The 18,756-nt window shown below is 49.0% G+C and overlaps 1 protein-coding gene and 1 long non-coding RNA gene across 3 annotated transcripts; one reads left to right on the forward strand and one right to left on the reverse strand.

Moving 5' to 3' along the window:
- Positions 1 to 8,464: 8,464 nt before the first annotated feature.
- On the reverse strand, positions 8,465 to 9,970 carry LOC135821603 (MFS-type transporter SLC18B1-like). The gene has a single exon (XM_065334601.1). The coding sequence runs from the start codon at positions 9,968 to 9,970 to the stop codon at positions 8,465 to 8,467; it is 1,506 nt and encodes a 501-aa protein (XP_065190673.1).
- A 297-nt stretch (positions 9,971 to 10,267) lies between these two features.
- LOC135820947 (uncharacterized) lies at positions 10,268 to 18,754 on the forward strand. 2 transcript variants are annotated; one of them, XR_010554222.1, is made up of 5 exons: positions 10,268 to 11,225; positions 12,901 to 13,029; positions 16,520 to 16,591; positions 16,790 to 16,873; positions 17,918 to 18,754. It is a non-coding gene; the product is annotated as an uncharacterized LOC135820947 (long non-coding RNA). The 2 variants fall into 2 exon arrangements; XR_010554221.1 differs by having other exon boundaries at positions 10,272 to 11,225; positions 16,787 to 16,873.
- The last annotated feature ends 2 nt before the right edge of the window (positions 18,755 to 18,756 follow it).

Raw genomic sequence — 18,756 nt, forward strand, 5'->3', positions numbered from 1 at the left:
GAGATATAACTATGTCTTGTTTAAAGTCGGTTCCGCACCCGGAGCGGAAACAAGAAACTATCACACTGTCCACACAAGGACTTAGTGAAAGTTCTAGTAAGGTGCGTGGCATGATAAACAAGCATAATCAGCCTACACTATGCCAGGCACAGACCACCGAATGACCATCACTGAGTACAGATGGAATTATCATAAAACTTACGCACGGAACGGCGAGTGGAGTAGATCATACCAAAATGGAACGCAACGTAGCATTGTCAACTATGCAGAATTAACGGACAATGCAAACTCCAGAGTGGGAACACCTGGGAAAACTGGTGCACGTACAGGACCTTTGGAAAGGAAAAGGTCTGAGAAAACCCCAAATATGTAGGAGAAAAGAACACGGCGGACTGAAGCCGTGGACCCTATCGGCCGCAATCATGAGCGGCGGAATAACAGACTGTCAGCCAAGGACAGTCGCACCGAAGGTGGTGCCATCAGAAAAACGATGGTGTCCACACCAGCATCCGACATGGAAGTGAGGAGCCACCTCAGCGGCAACGGTGCTCGGTGAGACCGGCTTGTGAGGACGTCGGAGCGACAGCAGCAGAGGGTTGGCAGACGCGGCGGCAGCGGGCGGGAAACTCTCTCTCTCTCTGTGCGAGCAGAATACTGCCTTAGAGCATCCACACACAACGGAGGGTGCTGAGGGCAAGCAGGGAAGACAAACTACTTGACTGGATCACCGACGCGCTGATTCTGGGTAAAAGTGGGGATCCCAAATGAAGCAGCGTTGACAATAATGTCCATAAAACGAACATCGAGCTTCTGCAGCTCAGAGCAACGCCGGGCGCCCGTCAGAGCCAGCAGCATAGTCAACCTGAGAGTCAGTTCTTTGAGAGACTCATGTGTGAAGGACATGTTCCGGAACCAATCCAGGACTGCCTGTACATGCCACATGCTGCCATAGCACGGCTGAGAAGGACGGGATTGATATGCACCGGGGAGCATATGAGACACCAGAGGATGCGGGCCAACCACAACGCCATCGATGGGAGGAAGCGTCATTGACATGACTGACCGGTACAACCCTAGCGTATGATACAGTCGAGCCAGACGGAACTGGGAGGTCAGAAAATCGAGGACCTCGGAGAGAACACCCAGGGAATCAATTTGCCGTGTAGCACACCAATCACACCATGTGTTCCATGCCGACTGATACACACGGTCGGTGAGGGAACGCCATGACGCCAAGAGTAGGGTGGCAGTGTCGCCCGAAACTCCGCTGCGGCTGTTGCTAGCCCGGAGAGTTTCCATGCGACCTGGGTGAAGTGAGCTGACTGTACTGACGGGTGAACTTTGTGATCTGGTCCAGCAAACAAGACCGGAGAGGCTGACAGCACGCGCGGAATGTCCACCACTAGTGCCAAGAGAGCTGGAAACCAAGCCTGGCCGGGCCAAAGCGGAGTGACCATGACTATGGATGGGATTTCCTGTAGAACAACCCTGGCCAGGCATTTGCCAATCAGATAGATTGGAGGGAAGGCATAGACTTGCAGGCAGGACCAGTCGAGACGGAAGGCATGCGGGTTGTGTGCATATGGGCGCCAACTGACGTACATGTGCAGTCGAAATTTAGTGCGAGATGCAAACAAGTCGCAGGCACTCGGTCACATGATCTGGTGAACCTGGAAAACTGACCGGTTGAGCATCCAGGCGCTGGTATCCGTGTGATGGCGAGAGTGATAATCGGCAACTGTAATCACTGCACCAGGTAGATATTGGGAATCAAAGTGATATCTCTGAGCAGACTGACACCACTCCCACAGCGTGGCAGCTATCCTGTCTAATGTCGGTGATGAACGGCTGCCAGTGCGGGGCAAACAGGGAACAGCCACACGGTAGTCGAGCTGCAGGAGAATACTGCCCTGGTATAGAGAAGGCGCTAGCGACTGGACAGCATACTGGGCTGTGAGCGCTTCCGGGACATTCATGTGAAGCTGCTTCTCGGCAGATGTCCATCAGCCGCCTGTGGTGACATTGGCACAATATGCACCGGGCCCCACCCCGAATGACCTGCATGGGATGCATCGGACTGGATGGCGAGGCCCGGTTCGGAAAGGCGTACAGGTCGCCCACTCCACAGCTGGAGATGCCGAATCCACTAATGAATCTCGGCATGGCACTCATGACTGAGAGTAAGCCGGTAAGTGTAAAAGGGACCCTGCCGTAGGAACGTGGTCTTCAAACACTGCAAGCGACGATAGTTAAGTGATGCAGGAACCACGGCAACCATGGTGGACACCATCATGCCCACAATTGACGCAATACCCCGAAGACATACGGTGTGAGACGCCAGCAGACGCGCACATTGTTGTTGAAGCATGGATGCTTTCGAGTCTGGCAATGAGAACTCCATGGTGACGGAGTTGACCTGAATACCCAGGTATTGTATCTGCCTGGTGGGAATCAGATACGACTGCATCCAGTTGATGTCGAACCCAAGACCAATCAGCAGATGAAGAATGGTAGCAACAGGGAGAAACAGGTCGGACGTTGTCCGTGCCATGATAAATATGTCGGCGAGGTAAATCACCAGGTGTAGGCCGAGCGAACGTACCATCTTCACCACAGGGTGCAGAGCTAGTCTTGGTGAAGACTCTGGCCTCTGGGACCACTGCGCAAGCCAAACGGTAGACAGTTAAACTGGAAATCTGTTGATAAGAAAGGGTTTGCTCCCCACACCGGAGCTCGCGCACTGAAAACTGGAGAAACTGACGATCGAGCCGCTGGACTGGAGAAATAAGCATCTCTTAAGTCTATCCCGATCAGCACATCCCCTAGCTGCAGGTGATCCGGCACTGTCTTCAATGACTCCAGCGCGAAGTGGTGATACTACAGATAGTTATTCAGCGCTCGGAGGTTGATAATTGTGGGGGCCGGGGTTTGCCATTAGTAAAATTATTTCTTTTCTTTTTGTTTTGTCTGCTCACATTCGTCACTCTGTGAAATGTCACGAATGATAGCAAATTGCCATGTACCACAAAGAGCCATTGGCAAAACAAACCAATGCATGGCTCGTAGTTATTATCGCCTTACTCAGGACCGCCGGATGCAGCGTTTGAGTGGTCCGGTAGTATCATGGCCGTTATACTTTGTGTAGGGTATGACGGGTACACCTGCCCTCCACAGCAGGAAACACGTGTTCGTGGCTGAAAAGTTGGTCCGGTAATAACCTGACCAGCTCCGGCGGCCTGTTATTAATCGCACATCACGGCAGTATGCTACAAGCACAATTGACAAACATGTCACCCGGCAACTGCACACGGGTGCGCGTTACAGGATTGGCCTGGCAACTTCAAACAGGCGCAATTGACAAACATGGTGCTCCACTGGGCAACGTCAGCGGGAATGCACCAAAACAAACACAGCCCCGGCATCAGCAAACGGGAACGCCGTTACAAATATGGTGCCCCGGTAAACTCAACGGGAGCGCACTAATACAAGCTGGCCTGGTAGCTTCAAACAGGCACAACTGACAAACGTGGTGCTCCGCTCGGCAACTTCAGCGTGAGTGCACCAATACAAACACGGCCCCGGCAACAGCGAACGGGAAAGCCGTTATAAACATGGTGCCCGGAAAACTCAACGGGAACGCACCAATGCAAGCTGGCCTGGCAACTGTAAAGCGGCACAACTGACAAATGTGGTGCCCCGCTGGGCAACTTCAACGGGAATGCACGAATACAAACACGGCCCCGGCAACAGCAGACGGGAACGCCGTTTCAAACATGGTGCCCCGGCAAACTCAACGGGAACGCACCAATACAAGCTGGCCTGGCAACTTCAAACAGGCACAACTGACAAACGTGGTGCCCGGCTGGGCATATTCAACGGGAATGCACCAATCATGTGACAAACACGGCCACGGCAACAGCAAACAGAATCGCCGTTACAAATATGGTGCCCCGGCAAACTCCACGGAAACGCACCAAGCTGGCCTAGCAAATGGGTACACTGTTACAACATCAGACCATCACATCAAGATGCCGCTGCGGCAACAATGTATATGTAGCAGCAATACAGCAGACATGTGAGGTGGATGTGATTGGGACCGTTTGGCCCGCGTGCTACGCCCGAGGTGGTGGCAAGTAACACTGTCCTGATGTGAGGACTCCGAGTCGGCACTAGCATCTGAGCTCTGAGTCTGACTAGAACTAGACTAGTCTAGAGACTTAGAGTAGTGCTCACCCTCATCTGAGTCGGAGTATGCCGGTCTTTGACTGAGAACAGTCAGACTCACACTCGGAGGCACTGGCAACAGTGTCCGCCGGACTCGTAGGCACTTAGGCCAAGCAGGTCGTGAGACCGTTCAGGCCGTTTAGGCCGTTAGTGCTCGTCACATTTAAGGACGCACTATGGTGCCGACAAGGTGCCGGGCTGGAGCCACCAGCCACTCGTGTCCTGGCTTCGCCAGAAACATCACACGACCCAAAGTCAGGGCGTGACTCGCGTGGACGCAAAACACTCAAAGCACCCGGCCCATCTTGGGGTGTCATCACACGCCCGCATCCACGGCTCAGGGGGTTTCGACCGCATCAGCCGGCACGTGGGCAAGGCGGCGAGCCGCCTGATCATCGTCACGCAAAGACTCTAAAAGCTTCTCCATCGCCAAGAGTCTAAGACGGTGAGAGGAAAATATCCAAGGCACTTCTTGTTCGAGCATGAAAAAAGGCCTGAAGGGCCTTGGATGAGCTGCATCAAGTACAGCTTCATTAGAATATTGAACTTTAAAAAAATGCTGTGTTCGAGCATGAAATCGCGTAAATCGCGAGGGCTAGACATAGTTATATCTCACCGGAAACTCCGACATGCAATGGCATAATGCTCGAAAAGGTTAGGATTAGTCCTTTGCGGATAATGCCGCCTGGCAGAACGATTGGCAGAATTCGGTACTTTTTCTGATACGCTTCATGCATGTTTGGTATGTGGATAAAGAAATGGAGCAGAATTCGAGGTGAATTGCCCGCCATACGGTTTGTACCGGTATGGTTCAGTTTCACTGCTTTTCGAACAGAATCTACCACCTTTACGAGCATTATCCGCCAATGCCTAGGATGAGAATATGAGAATACAAAGTGAGCAGAGAAGGAGAAATAACACGACGAATAGGACAATTTGGAGTGAGCAAATCAATGAGGAAAACAAGAAAAATATCAGTCACAGTGAATTCCTTTGCAGTTAAATTGAAACTTAGCCATACTATTATGCAGTTCTCTTTTAAACTCAGCAATATTTATGATGGAGGCCCATCATAGTAGGGGGCAGACAGTTCCACAGAGTGCCTGCCTGAAACAGAAACATAGAAGATAGTGTGCGGTCATTACTGTGGAAGACTAGTTTGTTCGGACGGCACTCGCTTTTAGTAACGGTAATGTGGATCATTGCGAGGTAATTAGGGTGCGAATGGATGTACATGTATCTACATGTAAAGAGGGTGACCAGTGAAAGAAACTGGCGTCTAAAGTGAAGGGATTGAATACGGCATGGCTTATTTAGATTTTCTTTAGTTTCAAATTTATCAAAGGCTGTGTTACTAGACTTTTAAAATCGGTCTACACACTCTAGCTGGAAGTACATCAAGGCTAGCTAGGTGCTCAGCACTTAAAAATCTAGAAGTCCACAATGGAATGGTGTATTTAGTTGCAGGGCGAACGTACCCTTTACTAAGTTTAGAGAGGAGGGTGATATCATAGTGATGTAAATGACGGCCCATATAGCAGAGTAGGTTAACTCTTTGCTGGAACTTTCTGAAAGCGGTTGTACATGTACATGTGGTGTTTATGTAGGTGTTTGCTCCCCATGAGTCCGGGGCAGTCCCCGCACTGGAGCTCGCGCTTTTACGGGATCCCACCGCCTTGACTTGACACCGGACTGGTCAAGTGTCAGGTCAAGTAGGCAGGTGGCAAAGCTCAAGTAACTTAGTTCCGCGGTGTTGGCAGTAATATAAACACTTTTACTCGTGTCCATGCGGACAGGATCAAACTCGCAGTACTTAACTTCTTAAGTCTTTTCAGTTTCTGGTGAGTCACGTGATAGTCCGCTGATAAGTCCTGATAAGGGAGTAGTCAAATCCATAATTATTATTATTTATAATTATATGCTATAATACGACGACTCCCATGGTCCTGATCTCCGTTCTAAACCCAGCCAACTTCATGTCATGCCCTGGGCAGTCTGAAGTGGCGCGTAAATGAACAAGACTCAAGAGCATATCGATGGCCCTACTTAATTGAAAAGTCCTCGGCTTCACGTCGAGTTCTCACGTCGTTGATCTACATAATTACTATGCTTTCTCAATCTGCGGACAGAACTGTTTCGTCCTTTGTGGACTCGTCAGCGCAGCACAGAGGAATATACTTTGATATTTTCAGCCTTGTCGCTTCCCACATACAGGTGTGCTACTGGTGTGCTGCGAGTATTATTGCAGCAACACACAAGTATTAGTTAGAAGAGATTAAAGCATGCAGAGTAGGCACCGGCGGATTATGCCGGCAGAAAAATTGGCAGAATTCGGTACGTTTTCTGGTAAGTTTCATGCATGTTTGGTACATGTAATCTGGATAAAGAAATGGAGCAGAGTTCGAGGAATTGCCCGCCCTAAAGTTTGTATGGTTCTGCCAATTTCACTGCTTTTCGAGCAGAATCTGCCACCTTTTCGAGCATTATCCGCCAATGCCTAATGCAGAGAAAGAGTAGAAGGTTTTGAAACACTCAAAACGATTTTTTAAGTGCATGTACATGTACTAGCAAACTCTAAAAGCTCCAAAAGCATTATTATTATTACGATTTTATGGATAAATATAGGAACCTTTTAGAAAGGACAAAACGTTACGCGTTATGTCTTGTAGCTCACAACAGGTGGCCGTACAATGGCACAAAAGTGTATCCTGAGTATGTGAGATTTCCAGTGCATTGGTCAGAAAGAGAGAGAGAGAGAGAGAGAGAGAGAGAGAGAGAGAGAGAGAGAGAGAGAGAGAGAGAGCGAGAGAGAGAGAGAGAGAGAGAGAGAGAGAGAGAGAGAGAGAGAGAGAGAGAGTCTTCTTCTCTCCCTTTCCCCCATGGTGCGTGATGTTCGCCTTGATCCCGAGACCATTGGTCGGGGGAGCGCACTTCACCTCACCGGCACAGCTCAATAGCACCTACACGCCCTTTATAGTCCCCTATGTTCTCTCGATGTTGTTGTATTTCTCTTCCATTCTATGTAGGCATGTGCACTTTCATAAAATAAAAGAGAGAGAGAGAGAGAGATAGATAGATAGAGAGAGAGAGAGAGAGAGAGAGAGAGAGAGAGAAACAGACAGACAGACAGAGAGAGAGAGAGAGAGCCGGTGTGTGTGTGTGTGTGTGTGTGTGTGTGTGTGTGTGTGTGTGTGTGTGTGTGAGAGAGAGAGAGAGAGAGAGAGAGAGACACTACAAGTATTAACGTATTGCAATTATGCAAGAACATGTGCTCGACAATCTGCGGACAGTGCACATACATGTACATGTACTTCAAAGCAGTACATGTACTCTTTTTTACTACAAAGTAAACAATAGCAAAGCCAACACCATCGCGTTACCACCTGCTACGCGATGATTACCTGTAAGACTGGCCAGGAGTACATAAGCCAGGTTTATGTACTCTTGTTAGCACCTAAAACAGTACATTCATATCCCAATTTTATGTTTACTCAAGTCTGTGGACAGCAACAGTTACTGTTTCACTCTGTTAGAGCTCATCAGCACAGCTCAGAGGACCGAAGCGCAGCTCTTCGCAATGAAATACGTTTCCGTGAAACAAAGCATTTTTATAAAGAGCTGCAAACCCCGCCAATTTTATGTTTATGTATATTGCCATTCGGATCTTCCCAAGTTGTACACTGTACTGTTGAGATATCGAATTCAAATAAATCAATACAATACAGCACAATACAATAAAATACAATCCGGAATTGGGCGGAGAAATGTACAAGCAGTGTAGGACGTTTCGCTTGTGTCAGGCCACCACCATGTCTGATACACCAAGCTAGGTGGTGGATTCAGCAATTCGTCGCGAGGGTCAGGTGTAAATATGCACATAATAAAGGTGTGCCACAGAGGAAGGCAACAGCTGTCCAGAAATTTCAGATTTTTCAGTGACTCGCCGATTTAGCAGAGTTTGAAGGGTGGCCAGATAGCAGCACAGTGACCACTGGTGACTACGTATAGTGACTACAGTCTGCAGACACTGTGTGTGTGCTATGCAGTGGAACAATAGTCAATACCAATTGATCCATAGCTGCCTGGCTGGACAGTGGACTGTACAGGGCTGGTGATAATTAGGAAAATGAGAATATAAATTCGCCCTGCACCCTCCAGCACCAGGGCTTGATAGTAGAGTATGTAGGTCCGGTGCTATGGTAACCACGATTCCATGGCGACGTTGGGCAATGATGCTGGTTTACTCGTCTTCCCAAGAACTGCTACCACAGGATGGCGCAGGCGTTGAGCTTCTCCAATAGTGCTTCAAGCCCCTTACGGCCAGAACACGGCCCGCCAGACCCCAGTACACAAACGCCAGGATAGTGAAGGCCGCTTGGAAGTCCAGCGCGGCCACCAGTGGGCTCATCAGCACTGGTCCCAGGAAGAAGCCAGTGCAATGGGCGACACGCGCGAGGCTTGCCACCGCCACCCGTGTCTCCACCGCGTTTCCAATGCCGATCTGGTGCAGATGTTCCACGAGAGCTACATTCACCGTCATGATCGTGAGCACACCTCCCAGGCCTATTACCAACAAGGAGACGGACACCAGGGCCAGTGACGTGGGCAGGTGCAGGAATGTAGCCGGGCCGACTAGCAGACATCCCTGTCCGAGCAACACCAGACCGACAATCAGTGTCGTGTTGCGCCTCAGGCCGCCGTCCAACAGCTTTCCTAGGATTGGTCCGAGCACCGTACTCTGCACGAACAGAAATGCTAGAATCACGCCCACTGTAGTGGCTCTCACGCCGAACTGTGACGTCAAGTAACGTCCCAGAATTGCCTCCATGGAGCTCACAGCGACCAGAGCAGCGATGGCCAGTAACAGCAAGAAGAAAGCCCATGGTTCACGCAGCACAGGCCACAGACCGACGTGCTTCTCGGCTGTTTCGGCGCTCTTTTCACCCTGCAGTTGCTGCCCATGCTGCTGTTCGACTGCCAGCCGGTCGATATCCACAACAAACACTCCAACACAGACCGATGCAAATATGCCTATGGAACCAGTAACGATGAAAGGTAACTTGAATCCACCCACGTCGTACAGAACTCCAGACAGTAGCGTACCAATAGCGTGTCCCAGGGATAGGCTGGTGACAAGGCAACTGTTCACAAAGCCAAGATTTGCAGGGTACATTCGCGTCAGGTACGCCATCACAGGGATCGTGATGGCCAGGAACGCGAGCCCTTGGAGGAGCCGAACTGCGTAACAGTAAGCCAGAAATACCTTCCAGTTAGCAATATCACTGGTCACAGCGAATATTATGACGGTCACACCTCTAGCACACGACGCTATCACTACAAGCTGTTTGCTGCCGAGGTCCCGTAGTACGCGAGTGATGAGTGGGAGAGCGAAGAAAGTTGCAACATGGCCGACGCTGAATACTGCAGCAATTGCGGTGTGATATCCGGCACCCGAGTGCGGAATCTTGTCCAGAGCGGCGCCGAAAAAGAACGGTCCGAACGCGTCCTGTACACTGCTGCCTGCCACTGTCAGCCACAGACACGCCACGATGAGGGCTCGGCGGACGGGAGGCAAGTCCGCAACCGGTGAGGTGTGCCGAGCTGCATCCGCACCAGGCGCTTGGCTCAATGCGTGGACGCTTGTTGCTGCTGCTGCTGCTGCGCCTTTCACAGTCGTCACGGGTTTCTGGTCGGGCGTACCGGTATTCTCAGCACCAGTGTTGCAGCTCTCCTTCACCTCTGCCATGACGGACAGCTCCAAAACAAGGACAGAATGATAACTTTCGTGCAAAAATTGATGAACACAACGGCATTCACGCTCAAAGATCGTCACATCCACAGCTTGCATCCCGATCCAGCGGGTGCAGTGAATCAGGCATTACTTTCAAGTCTTTATGCAGTTCCTACTACTACTACTGGTGTAGCCAACTATAATTATTGCTCATGACTCAGCGCAGCCCAAGACATTTTGTCGTACAGGGCGAACATCCATATTTGGATGTGCTCCGCGTGTGCTCCGATCCGCGTAGCTCGGGACCATGAGACACTTGGCCGTGGCACAGACTGGTGTCAGAGCAGTTTCGACTTCAATTTTTGTAAGTCAAGGAGCTTTTTGGTCGAAGTCAATAATGAAGGGTTCATGGAGAAAGGTTGTTGTAGAGCGACTAGGCCTTACCCGATCTACGAGCTGCATTTCTTGACTGTATCGTGAGAACATTGTCATTCAAGGCTTTGAACTAGCCACGCTTATCATGAATTCCTGTTGAAGAGCAGCTTGGTTTCTTGTTTTTTTTTTACGACTTCTGGACTGTGGCCTTGCATTTTGAAGAGCTCTGCATGCAAGGGTAAGAAGCGCCACAAGCTTCGGGCGCAGTGTATGGATGCAAGTCGAGCGGCAGAATTTTTCTATCTCTACTGTCAAGAGGAAGGGGAACTGAAAACTGGGTCTGGAGAAGTTCACTCGAGGAGCAGCACATACGTACATCAGTGCCTTTCCAAGGCCAGTGACCCCAAGTAAAATTGATACTGAATTGTGTCAGCACCTGATGGTGGTATGACCTATTCCTAAATTAGCCTACTTTGCCTGTTAGTGAACAGTGGAGCAGAACACTACCAATTCTGTCACAAGCCGTGGCAAGATATGGGATCGTACCGTTGTGCTGAAGGTGTGCGAGCTGGGCTGCAAGGCGGTTGCTGCAGTAGATCGCTATGCGGCCCAAGTGAATGCATGATTCACTGTCTGGATACCATGTTATTGGATATGAATGCGCTGTTAGACATATTATTCTGACCTGACAAGTACTGGGTGAAAAATGAGGAGGCACCGACGTGCGGATACTGCGGTGATGAGTTTACACTGACCAATCGGCGTCATCGCTGTCGTCTGTGCGGCGACATATTTCACGGTGGGGAGTGCGCGCAGAAGGCGGGCCAATTTGAGGTGTGGGTGTGCACGTTCTGCTTCAAGTACCACACCATCTACAAGGGCCCCATGCAGAGCGGTGAGTAGCGATTGCCGTGCATTCCCTTGCAGTGTTGTGCCCGATCGATCCCCCAGCTGCACAGCAGGAGGGATGCTACCATGTACCAGCCGTCAGTAATCATAGGAGCATAATGTTATGTGAGGATAAAAGTATCGTAAAAAAGAGAGTAAATTATCGTGTCCGTTTCCGAAGGGAACTCACGATGGCCGCTAACACCAGCTAAACCCTAGTACGGTAAAGTGCCACGAGAACACCCCACGACCGCCACCCTTTCGTGGCCGTGTTTCGGAGGCAGGGTCCTGTCTGGAGGCCGTCATGCAACACACACCCTGCATACACAACACATGCTGTGCAGTCAATCCATACTCCGTTTACCTTCGAGCACCCAGTCTCGCAAAAAGAGCCTTGATTTTACAGCCCAGGCTACTTAGGAAAGGGAAATCGTATGGCAGACCAAACTTAGTTTGTACGGTGTGAGAGCCTAAGGGGGTGATTATATGTGCAGCTCCAGCCCGGGCTGGTCAACAGGTGGGCCAGCCCGCCTGCAACGGGATCTCGGGGTTGTACACAAATCCATACAAAACCTGTGGTGCGTTTACATGGCAAGCGGGCTGGCCCGGCGAGGCGGGATCCCGCCTCGAGGTACCCGGGATCCCGGCTAGGCGGGCCAGAAAAAGCACATATAAACAGACCAGCCCGGGCCAGAGTTGTATTATTATGGTGTCGACACTGCGTTCATACTACAAAATAGGTACTTTTACCTTTTGAGGGAAGTTATAAAGAGGATTCCCGAAATTGTCTTGAAAATCTTTGAAGCTTTTGTACAGCAACAAGAAGGACGTGCAGTGAGCACTGTTTATTTGTCGACATGTATGATTTACATTAAAATGGAAAGGAAATACTTGCAAAATACTTTGATATGGACAGCTAAAAAATGTGAAAAAGAGGAAAAAGAAACGAGGTGATACAACACACCAAACATGTGCCACAGCGCGAAAAGAAATCAGCAGAAGAATGCATTGTGTGAGAAAAAAAGTTTTTAGCCAATTTAGGTTGATAACCTGAGTATGGCTTGCAGCCCTGCGTTTCAGTCCGGGGCAGCACACATATATAGTCGTAGTGTGTTTGCTGCATACTCACAACGGGCTGGCGTGTGCTCAACGCATATAAACTCACTGCGGGCTGGCGATCAGCCCGGCCTTGCACATGTAAACACCCTTGGCGGGCTGGCCCGCTCGCTCCAGCCCGGGCTGGAGTTGCACATATAATAGGCCCCTAAGTGTACAAAGGTCACTCTTGTGTGTAGCTCGCATCTGTTCAAAGGTAAAATTGAGTACGGATTGGATGCACAATGTACAATGTGTGAACACGGTGTGTGCTGTATGACCTCCAGACAGGACACCACCTCCACAGTACGAGCACGAAAGGACGAGGTGGTGGGGTGCTCTTGCGCTACTTTATGATGCTGCTCTCTGCATGAAAATACCAGGTCCCATGAGTGACCTGGTCACTTACCAACGACATTCCAACTGCACCCCGGTTTACTTGATCGCGACTATGACGGTGTGCTGTCGCCGCTGTGCATGCGTATGTGTCTGTGTATGTGTGTTCATGCATGTGTGTGCGTGTTTGCGTATATGTGTGTGTGCGCGCATGCATGGAACATGTGTTGTCTGTGTGTCTATCTGCACAGGTTGTGTTATGACATAGTACACTAAGGATCTGGAGAGGAACCACCAGAGACACTTCTGGCTCTCCAGTGACGGCCGAGAGCTCATCTGGAAGGAAGTGGAGTCGCGCTCCCGTCTAAGCAACATAACAGGTATGTGCCTATGTGGCGTTGTGCATGCTGCTGGTAATATGAATCCGGCCTCTGTGTAGTGAGGGCCTGGGGTGAGTACTGCTTCTGCTGTTGCTGCTGCTACTGCTGCTGGTAGCCATACACTGCTTAGTGGCTGCTGCTGCTGCTAGAAAGTGCTGCTCTCCGCTCTTTGTTGCTGTTGCTGCATACCACCGCCGTGCATGCTGGTGACTTTCCTGAATAGCAGGCTCACGTTCTCCTGACCATGGATCCAAAGATCAGTGTTCACAGGCAATGAATCACGGGAATTGGGATACAGGGGTATGATGCTGTACACATGTATTGGTCCCAATCATGTAGCGGAGTACAGTGGTGCTGCAATTGGTGCACGAGTATGTAATGCGCCCTGTAGAGCACTCTCTGACATTTTTTTCCAGTTTTGAATCTCATGATATTTGTGTGGTATGTGTGTGCAAATTTAAAATTTAAAGAAAAATGAAAAATAGCGATTCATTGGCCAGAAAAGCCACTTCAACCAGCCGTATGGTGTAGACCAGGCTAAATTAGTGGTGGTCAATTCATCAGCCTTGCAAGCTGTTGAATGGTGTAATCCCAGCACAAGTTGCTATGTCAATCATAGCGTGTTCGCTATCCGGCATCGCTTCGGCGATGGGCAGGTGTGTGTGTGTGTGTGTGTGTGTGTGTGTGTGTGTGTGCCAGCTAGTTCGGTTGGTCGGTACACTTATGCCAGATAGTGTTGGGTCTGTTGCCAACGAGCTCGGCTGCTTGAAGGTGTATTGTTGTACCTGCCACCTTTGTTGGTTGCAGGGTTCATATACTTTCTATTTGAAGTATACATACCCAATGCTGTAGACAGCAAGCTGTTTCGGCCATAAAGGCCTCATCAGTACAGCTACGAGCTAAATAGGCCGAGCTACCAGCCATGGTGCAAAGGAGGCACCACAGACATTAGGATAGCTCGTCGCTCTAGCGCCAGAGTGCTCAAACTACAAAAAGTAGCGGGCATTGCGCGATGCAGCAGCACTAGAGCAGCCTACTGAGAGTGCTCAACAAGGCGAAAGCCGAGGAGCGTGATACCCAATACTGTAGACAGCAAGCTGTTTTGGCCATAAAGGCCTCATCAGTACAGCTACGAGCTAAATAGGCCGAGCTACCAGCCATGGTGCAAAGGAGGCACCACAGACATTAGGATAGCTCGTCGCTCTAGCGCCAGAGTGCTCAAACTACAAAAAGTAGCGGGCATTGCGCGATGCAGCAGCACTAGAGCAGCCTACTGAGAGTGCTCAACAAGGCGAAAGCCGAGGAGCGTGATACATACCTGTTAACCATGGGCTGCTTCTGGTTAGATTAACTCTTGTGTAATCAAAGGTGCTAGTGAAGCTTATGTCAGATCCACGCACACTAGTAGCAAGTATTACCTTCACTGGGGGCAAGGGTAACTGCAGTTGGATCCCGGGACGGATACCCTGATGCCGTCAATCCTTTTTCTGCACCTTGTCCTCACCCACTTACTGAGGTGTGGTGAGCCCATAAGTGGGATCATTTTCAAGTCCACTCAGAGTTTTGGGGATTTCAGGGGGTGTAGGCCGTTGGGCGGTTCGATATCCGATTGAGTCATTTTTCCAAGATTCCTTTTGAGTCTCTCTCCCCTCTCCCGGGGAGACCCACGTGACCAGTTTTGGCAGTGAGCAACAAGTGTGTGTGTGTGTGTGTGTGTGTGTGTGTGTGTGAGTCTTTCATTCTCCTGGGTGGTTACCAACAGCCAGTGTATGCCGGAGTATGTGGTGTGGTGTGTGTGTAGGAAAAAAAAAAAAAAAAAAAAAAAAAAATGGAAAAATGAAAAATAGGGATTCGCTGGCCAGAAAAGTCACTTCAAACAGCTGTGTGGTGGATACCAGGCTAAAAATAGTGGCGGTCAATTCATCAGCCTTGCAAGCTGTTGAATGGTGTAATCCCAGCACAAGTTGCTATGTCTAAAACATAGCTGTTCGCTATCATCGCTTCCGCGATGGGCATGTCTGAGGTCTGAGGTGAGTGTGTGTCCCATATGATGCAGTGGTATGTGCAGTCGATTTCCAATCGAGAGGTTGCGGATTCAATTCCCGACGATTATGGTCGCACACGTCTTTCTTCCCTTTCTCATTCTCCTAGCTCTTCTTTTATTCTCCTGGGTGGTTACCAACAGCCAGTGTATGCCGGAGTATGTGGTGTGGCGTGTGTGTGTAAAAAATATAAAAAAAGGAAAAAAATGAAAAATAGGGATTCACTGGCCAGGAAAAGCCACTTCAATCAGCTGTGTGGTGGATACCAGGCTAAAAATTAGTGGCGGTCAATTCATCAGCCTTGCAAGCTGTTGAATGGTGTAATCCCAGCACAAGTTGCTATGTTATTATATAACCCAATACTAGTTCAAAACTAGTATTAGATAAACCTTGTTATAGCTCACGCATATTGGTAGATTGACAGCATGAAACAAGGTGGAGGACACTGTGTTCGGAAACAGTGACCTTACTACAACCTTCCGCGGTTGGCAGAGCCCCGGTCACTGCGGTTGTAGTAAGGTCACTGTTTCGGAACACAGTGTCCTCCACCTTGTTTCATGCTGTCAATCTACCAATAAGTTGCAATGTCTAACATAGCTGTTCGCTATCATCGCTTCCGCGATGGGCATGTGTGAGGTCTGAGGTGTGTGTGTGTGTGTGAAAAAAAATGGAAAAATGAAAAATAGGGATTCACTGGCCAGAAAAAGTCACTTCAAACAGCTGTGTGGTGGATACCAGGCTAAAAATAGTGGCGGTCAATTCATCAGCCTTGCAAGCTGTTGAATGGTGTAATCCCAGCACAAGTTGCTATGTCTAACATAGCTGTTCGCTATCATCGCTTCCGCGATGGGCATGTCTGAGGTCTGAGGTGTGTGTGTGTGTGTGTGTGTGTGTGTGTGTGTGTGTGTGTGTGTGTGTGTTTGACTTTAACATAGTGGTGAAACGAGTATTCGAATATTCGTTCGGTTTGTCACGTTCGAGTATTCGTAACGTCACTTCGAATGCACTGCATGTACATGCATGCACGCCGAACACAGTAGAGTGCAGTGCGTATAGCCTGCCCTGTGATTTCGTACTGCATGCGCAGATGTATGCGCATACTGGACTGCCAATGTTGCACATAACATGTATGAACTTTGAAGTAGCCTTATGTGGCAGTACGTTTTATGTGGCACTACCGTTTGTCATGCCTAATAAAGTGTAATAATACTAGTGGCAATATCCAATCAAATGACAGAGAGGAGAGCATGACTTGTGATGTCACCTGTGTTGCCAAAGGAATATTCGTTTGCTCGTTAAGCCAAAGAAGCTTCGGCTACTGGGTTTTGATATTCGTTTCACCACCAGACTGTGTGTGTGTGCTTGTGTGTGCATGTGTATGAGTGTGTACATGTGTGTGTACATGCGCACGTGTGTGTTTGTGTGTGTGCGTGTACGCACGCGTGCAGGTTCTACTGTTCATAACCTCCGCTTGGCTGACGTAACGCGGATACACGCCAGTGGTCCACCAAGACTGGAAAGTGAGTAGCACAAATAGGGAGTGGCGCATAGTTGTGCCCTTTGCCCTATGACATGAATGTAACGAAGATGAAGTCATGGTGCAAGTTCGGTCTTCCATCTCCTTTCCCCTTTGTGCTTCCAAGTCTTCATCATAATTACGACATGATTGTGTCATCATGTTGTGGATTCGGTGTGCGGTGTGTACGGCTAACCAGCAGGTTACGGCCAATGTTATGCGTTTCAAGTCATCACCGCGAACGACCATTTGTGCTGGAAGCTGCCAACGTCAAGGATTATAACATGTAAGTGCTTGGCGCGTGCATGCGTACGCCGAGGAAATCTGCCACCAATTGAGTGCCATGCAACTAATTGTTATTGTAATTCTGCAGGGTATGTACTAGTAACAGCCGCAGCTAGTCAAGTCTGACCTGCAGCAACCGATCAGCATTGTGCCCCCCTCCCAAGTGCAGTCGGACGGACCGCAGTGTTTCCAGCACTGGTGCATGGTAGCTTATCCACGGTGTTGATTTCGCTTGCTGCAGTCCTGCCTCTTGGTACTTGCACCTCCAGCCGCGTAGTGAATGTCAGCGGACGTGTGCTAATACAGTCGACCTACCCTTATAACGATATTTCCGTCAGACCAAGAAATATTTTTATAACGGTAATATTGTTATAGGGGTAACTGGTTCATTTCATACACATACGTCATAATGCATGGATTTCGTTCAAATTTTTACACTCTTCATAGCATATAAACTGACGTACATGCACATTATGTACACAGTAAGGTGCCCACTGGTGCCCCCATTGCATTTCGTCATGTCCCAGCGACTTATCAAGTGAAGTTTGCAAAGCTTGCCCTACGTGGATAGTGGTCTCCCTGCTAGATATTGTTATAAAATGGAAAATGTCGATTGGTCAGCCCGTTTTATATCGTTATAGGGGTAATATCGTTATAGCAATATCGTTATAGAGGTAAGACAATGTATACACGAGTCAATGGATTGATTTGGTTTGGCAAAAAATATCGTTATAAGGGTAATATCGTTATAAGGGTAGATCGACTGTATGGGCTTGCTGGTATTTCCTTATTGGAATGCAAAGCTACTTCAAAGGTTGGCGATGCTGGACATCTGCAAGGGAACAGGGCAACATAATTTGTCTATTGTTTCTATTGCTGCAGTGAGTTTGACTGTGCTTACAGTCTAGTGGTGGTGCATCAGTATAGAGTCAGTGGTTAGCGTACTAGTAGTTGATCATAAGCTTCCGACCATGCAATTGTGAGACATCTGTACAGATATTTTTTATTGCGGCATTTTTCCTGACACCTTGTCTACATGCTGCAGCTGGACGGAAGGACTCGAGTGTGCTGTGTACGTCAGCCAAGCGCACCGAAACCTTCAGGGACGGCAGCTGGAAGATCGTGCAAGACGACACGCCAAGCGCTCGCGTGACCACCATCGGCAGATGATAGCGGATCGAGTGCAAGCGCGCCAAAAAGGAATGAAGAAGTCTGGCTAGATACTAGATAAAAAGGAATGAAGAAGTCTGGCTAGATACTAGATAGCATAGCCGAACATGGTCAGGACCTTCTCACAGGTGTGTTTTGAAGGATTTCGGTCTTCCCAATGTGAGGAACCGCTATTCGGTCTTGTATGAATTAGGGTGTAGGAAACGTTCCTGGCGAGTCAATCGACTCGGTTTTCATTCGATACAAGTTGATAGTAGAGAATCCTATGGCTTGATACACACCAGTGGCAACAGCAGTGTCTTTCTTGACTCTTGAGATGTACCGGTCACATGCTCATGCTCCTCTGCATAAAAATGAGCTTGTAAGTTAAAATTGGACAGAGTTTACGAAGTATTAGGGAGTTTGCGCTGTTGCAATGCTTCGAGTTGATTTCTTGGACCCATCACAGTAACAGCATTGTTAGCATTTCAAAGTAAATTCATAGTCCGTTCCCCTGGCATATTCAGCTGGGTCGTGGTCGTGGTAGTCTTAGGGAAGTGGGTTTGATTACTTCACCATATTGCACTAGACTTTGCTGAACAATGGTGACAAAATAATAATTTAATGGTAATTGGCCTATATCTTTTCAGTAAAATGCATTTGCTGGTTAAGTTTGTATTCATTGCAACCACAATTTTAGTTGTAATATTTTGCCCTTGATACCAAGTCCAAGCA

The sequence above is a fragment of the Sycon ciliatum genome, chromosome 7 (genome assembly GCF_964019385.1).
Source record: "Sycon ciliatum chromosome 7, ocSycCili1.1, whole genome shotgun sequence".
Taxonomy (NCBI): domain Eukaryota; kingdom Metazoa; phylum Porifera; class Calcarea; order Leucosolenida; family Sycettidae; genus Sycon; species Sycon ciliatum.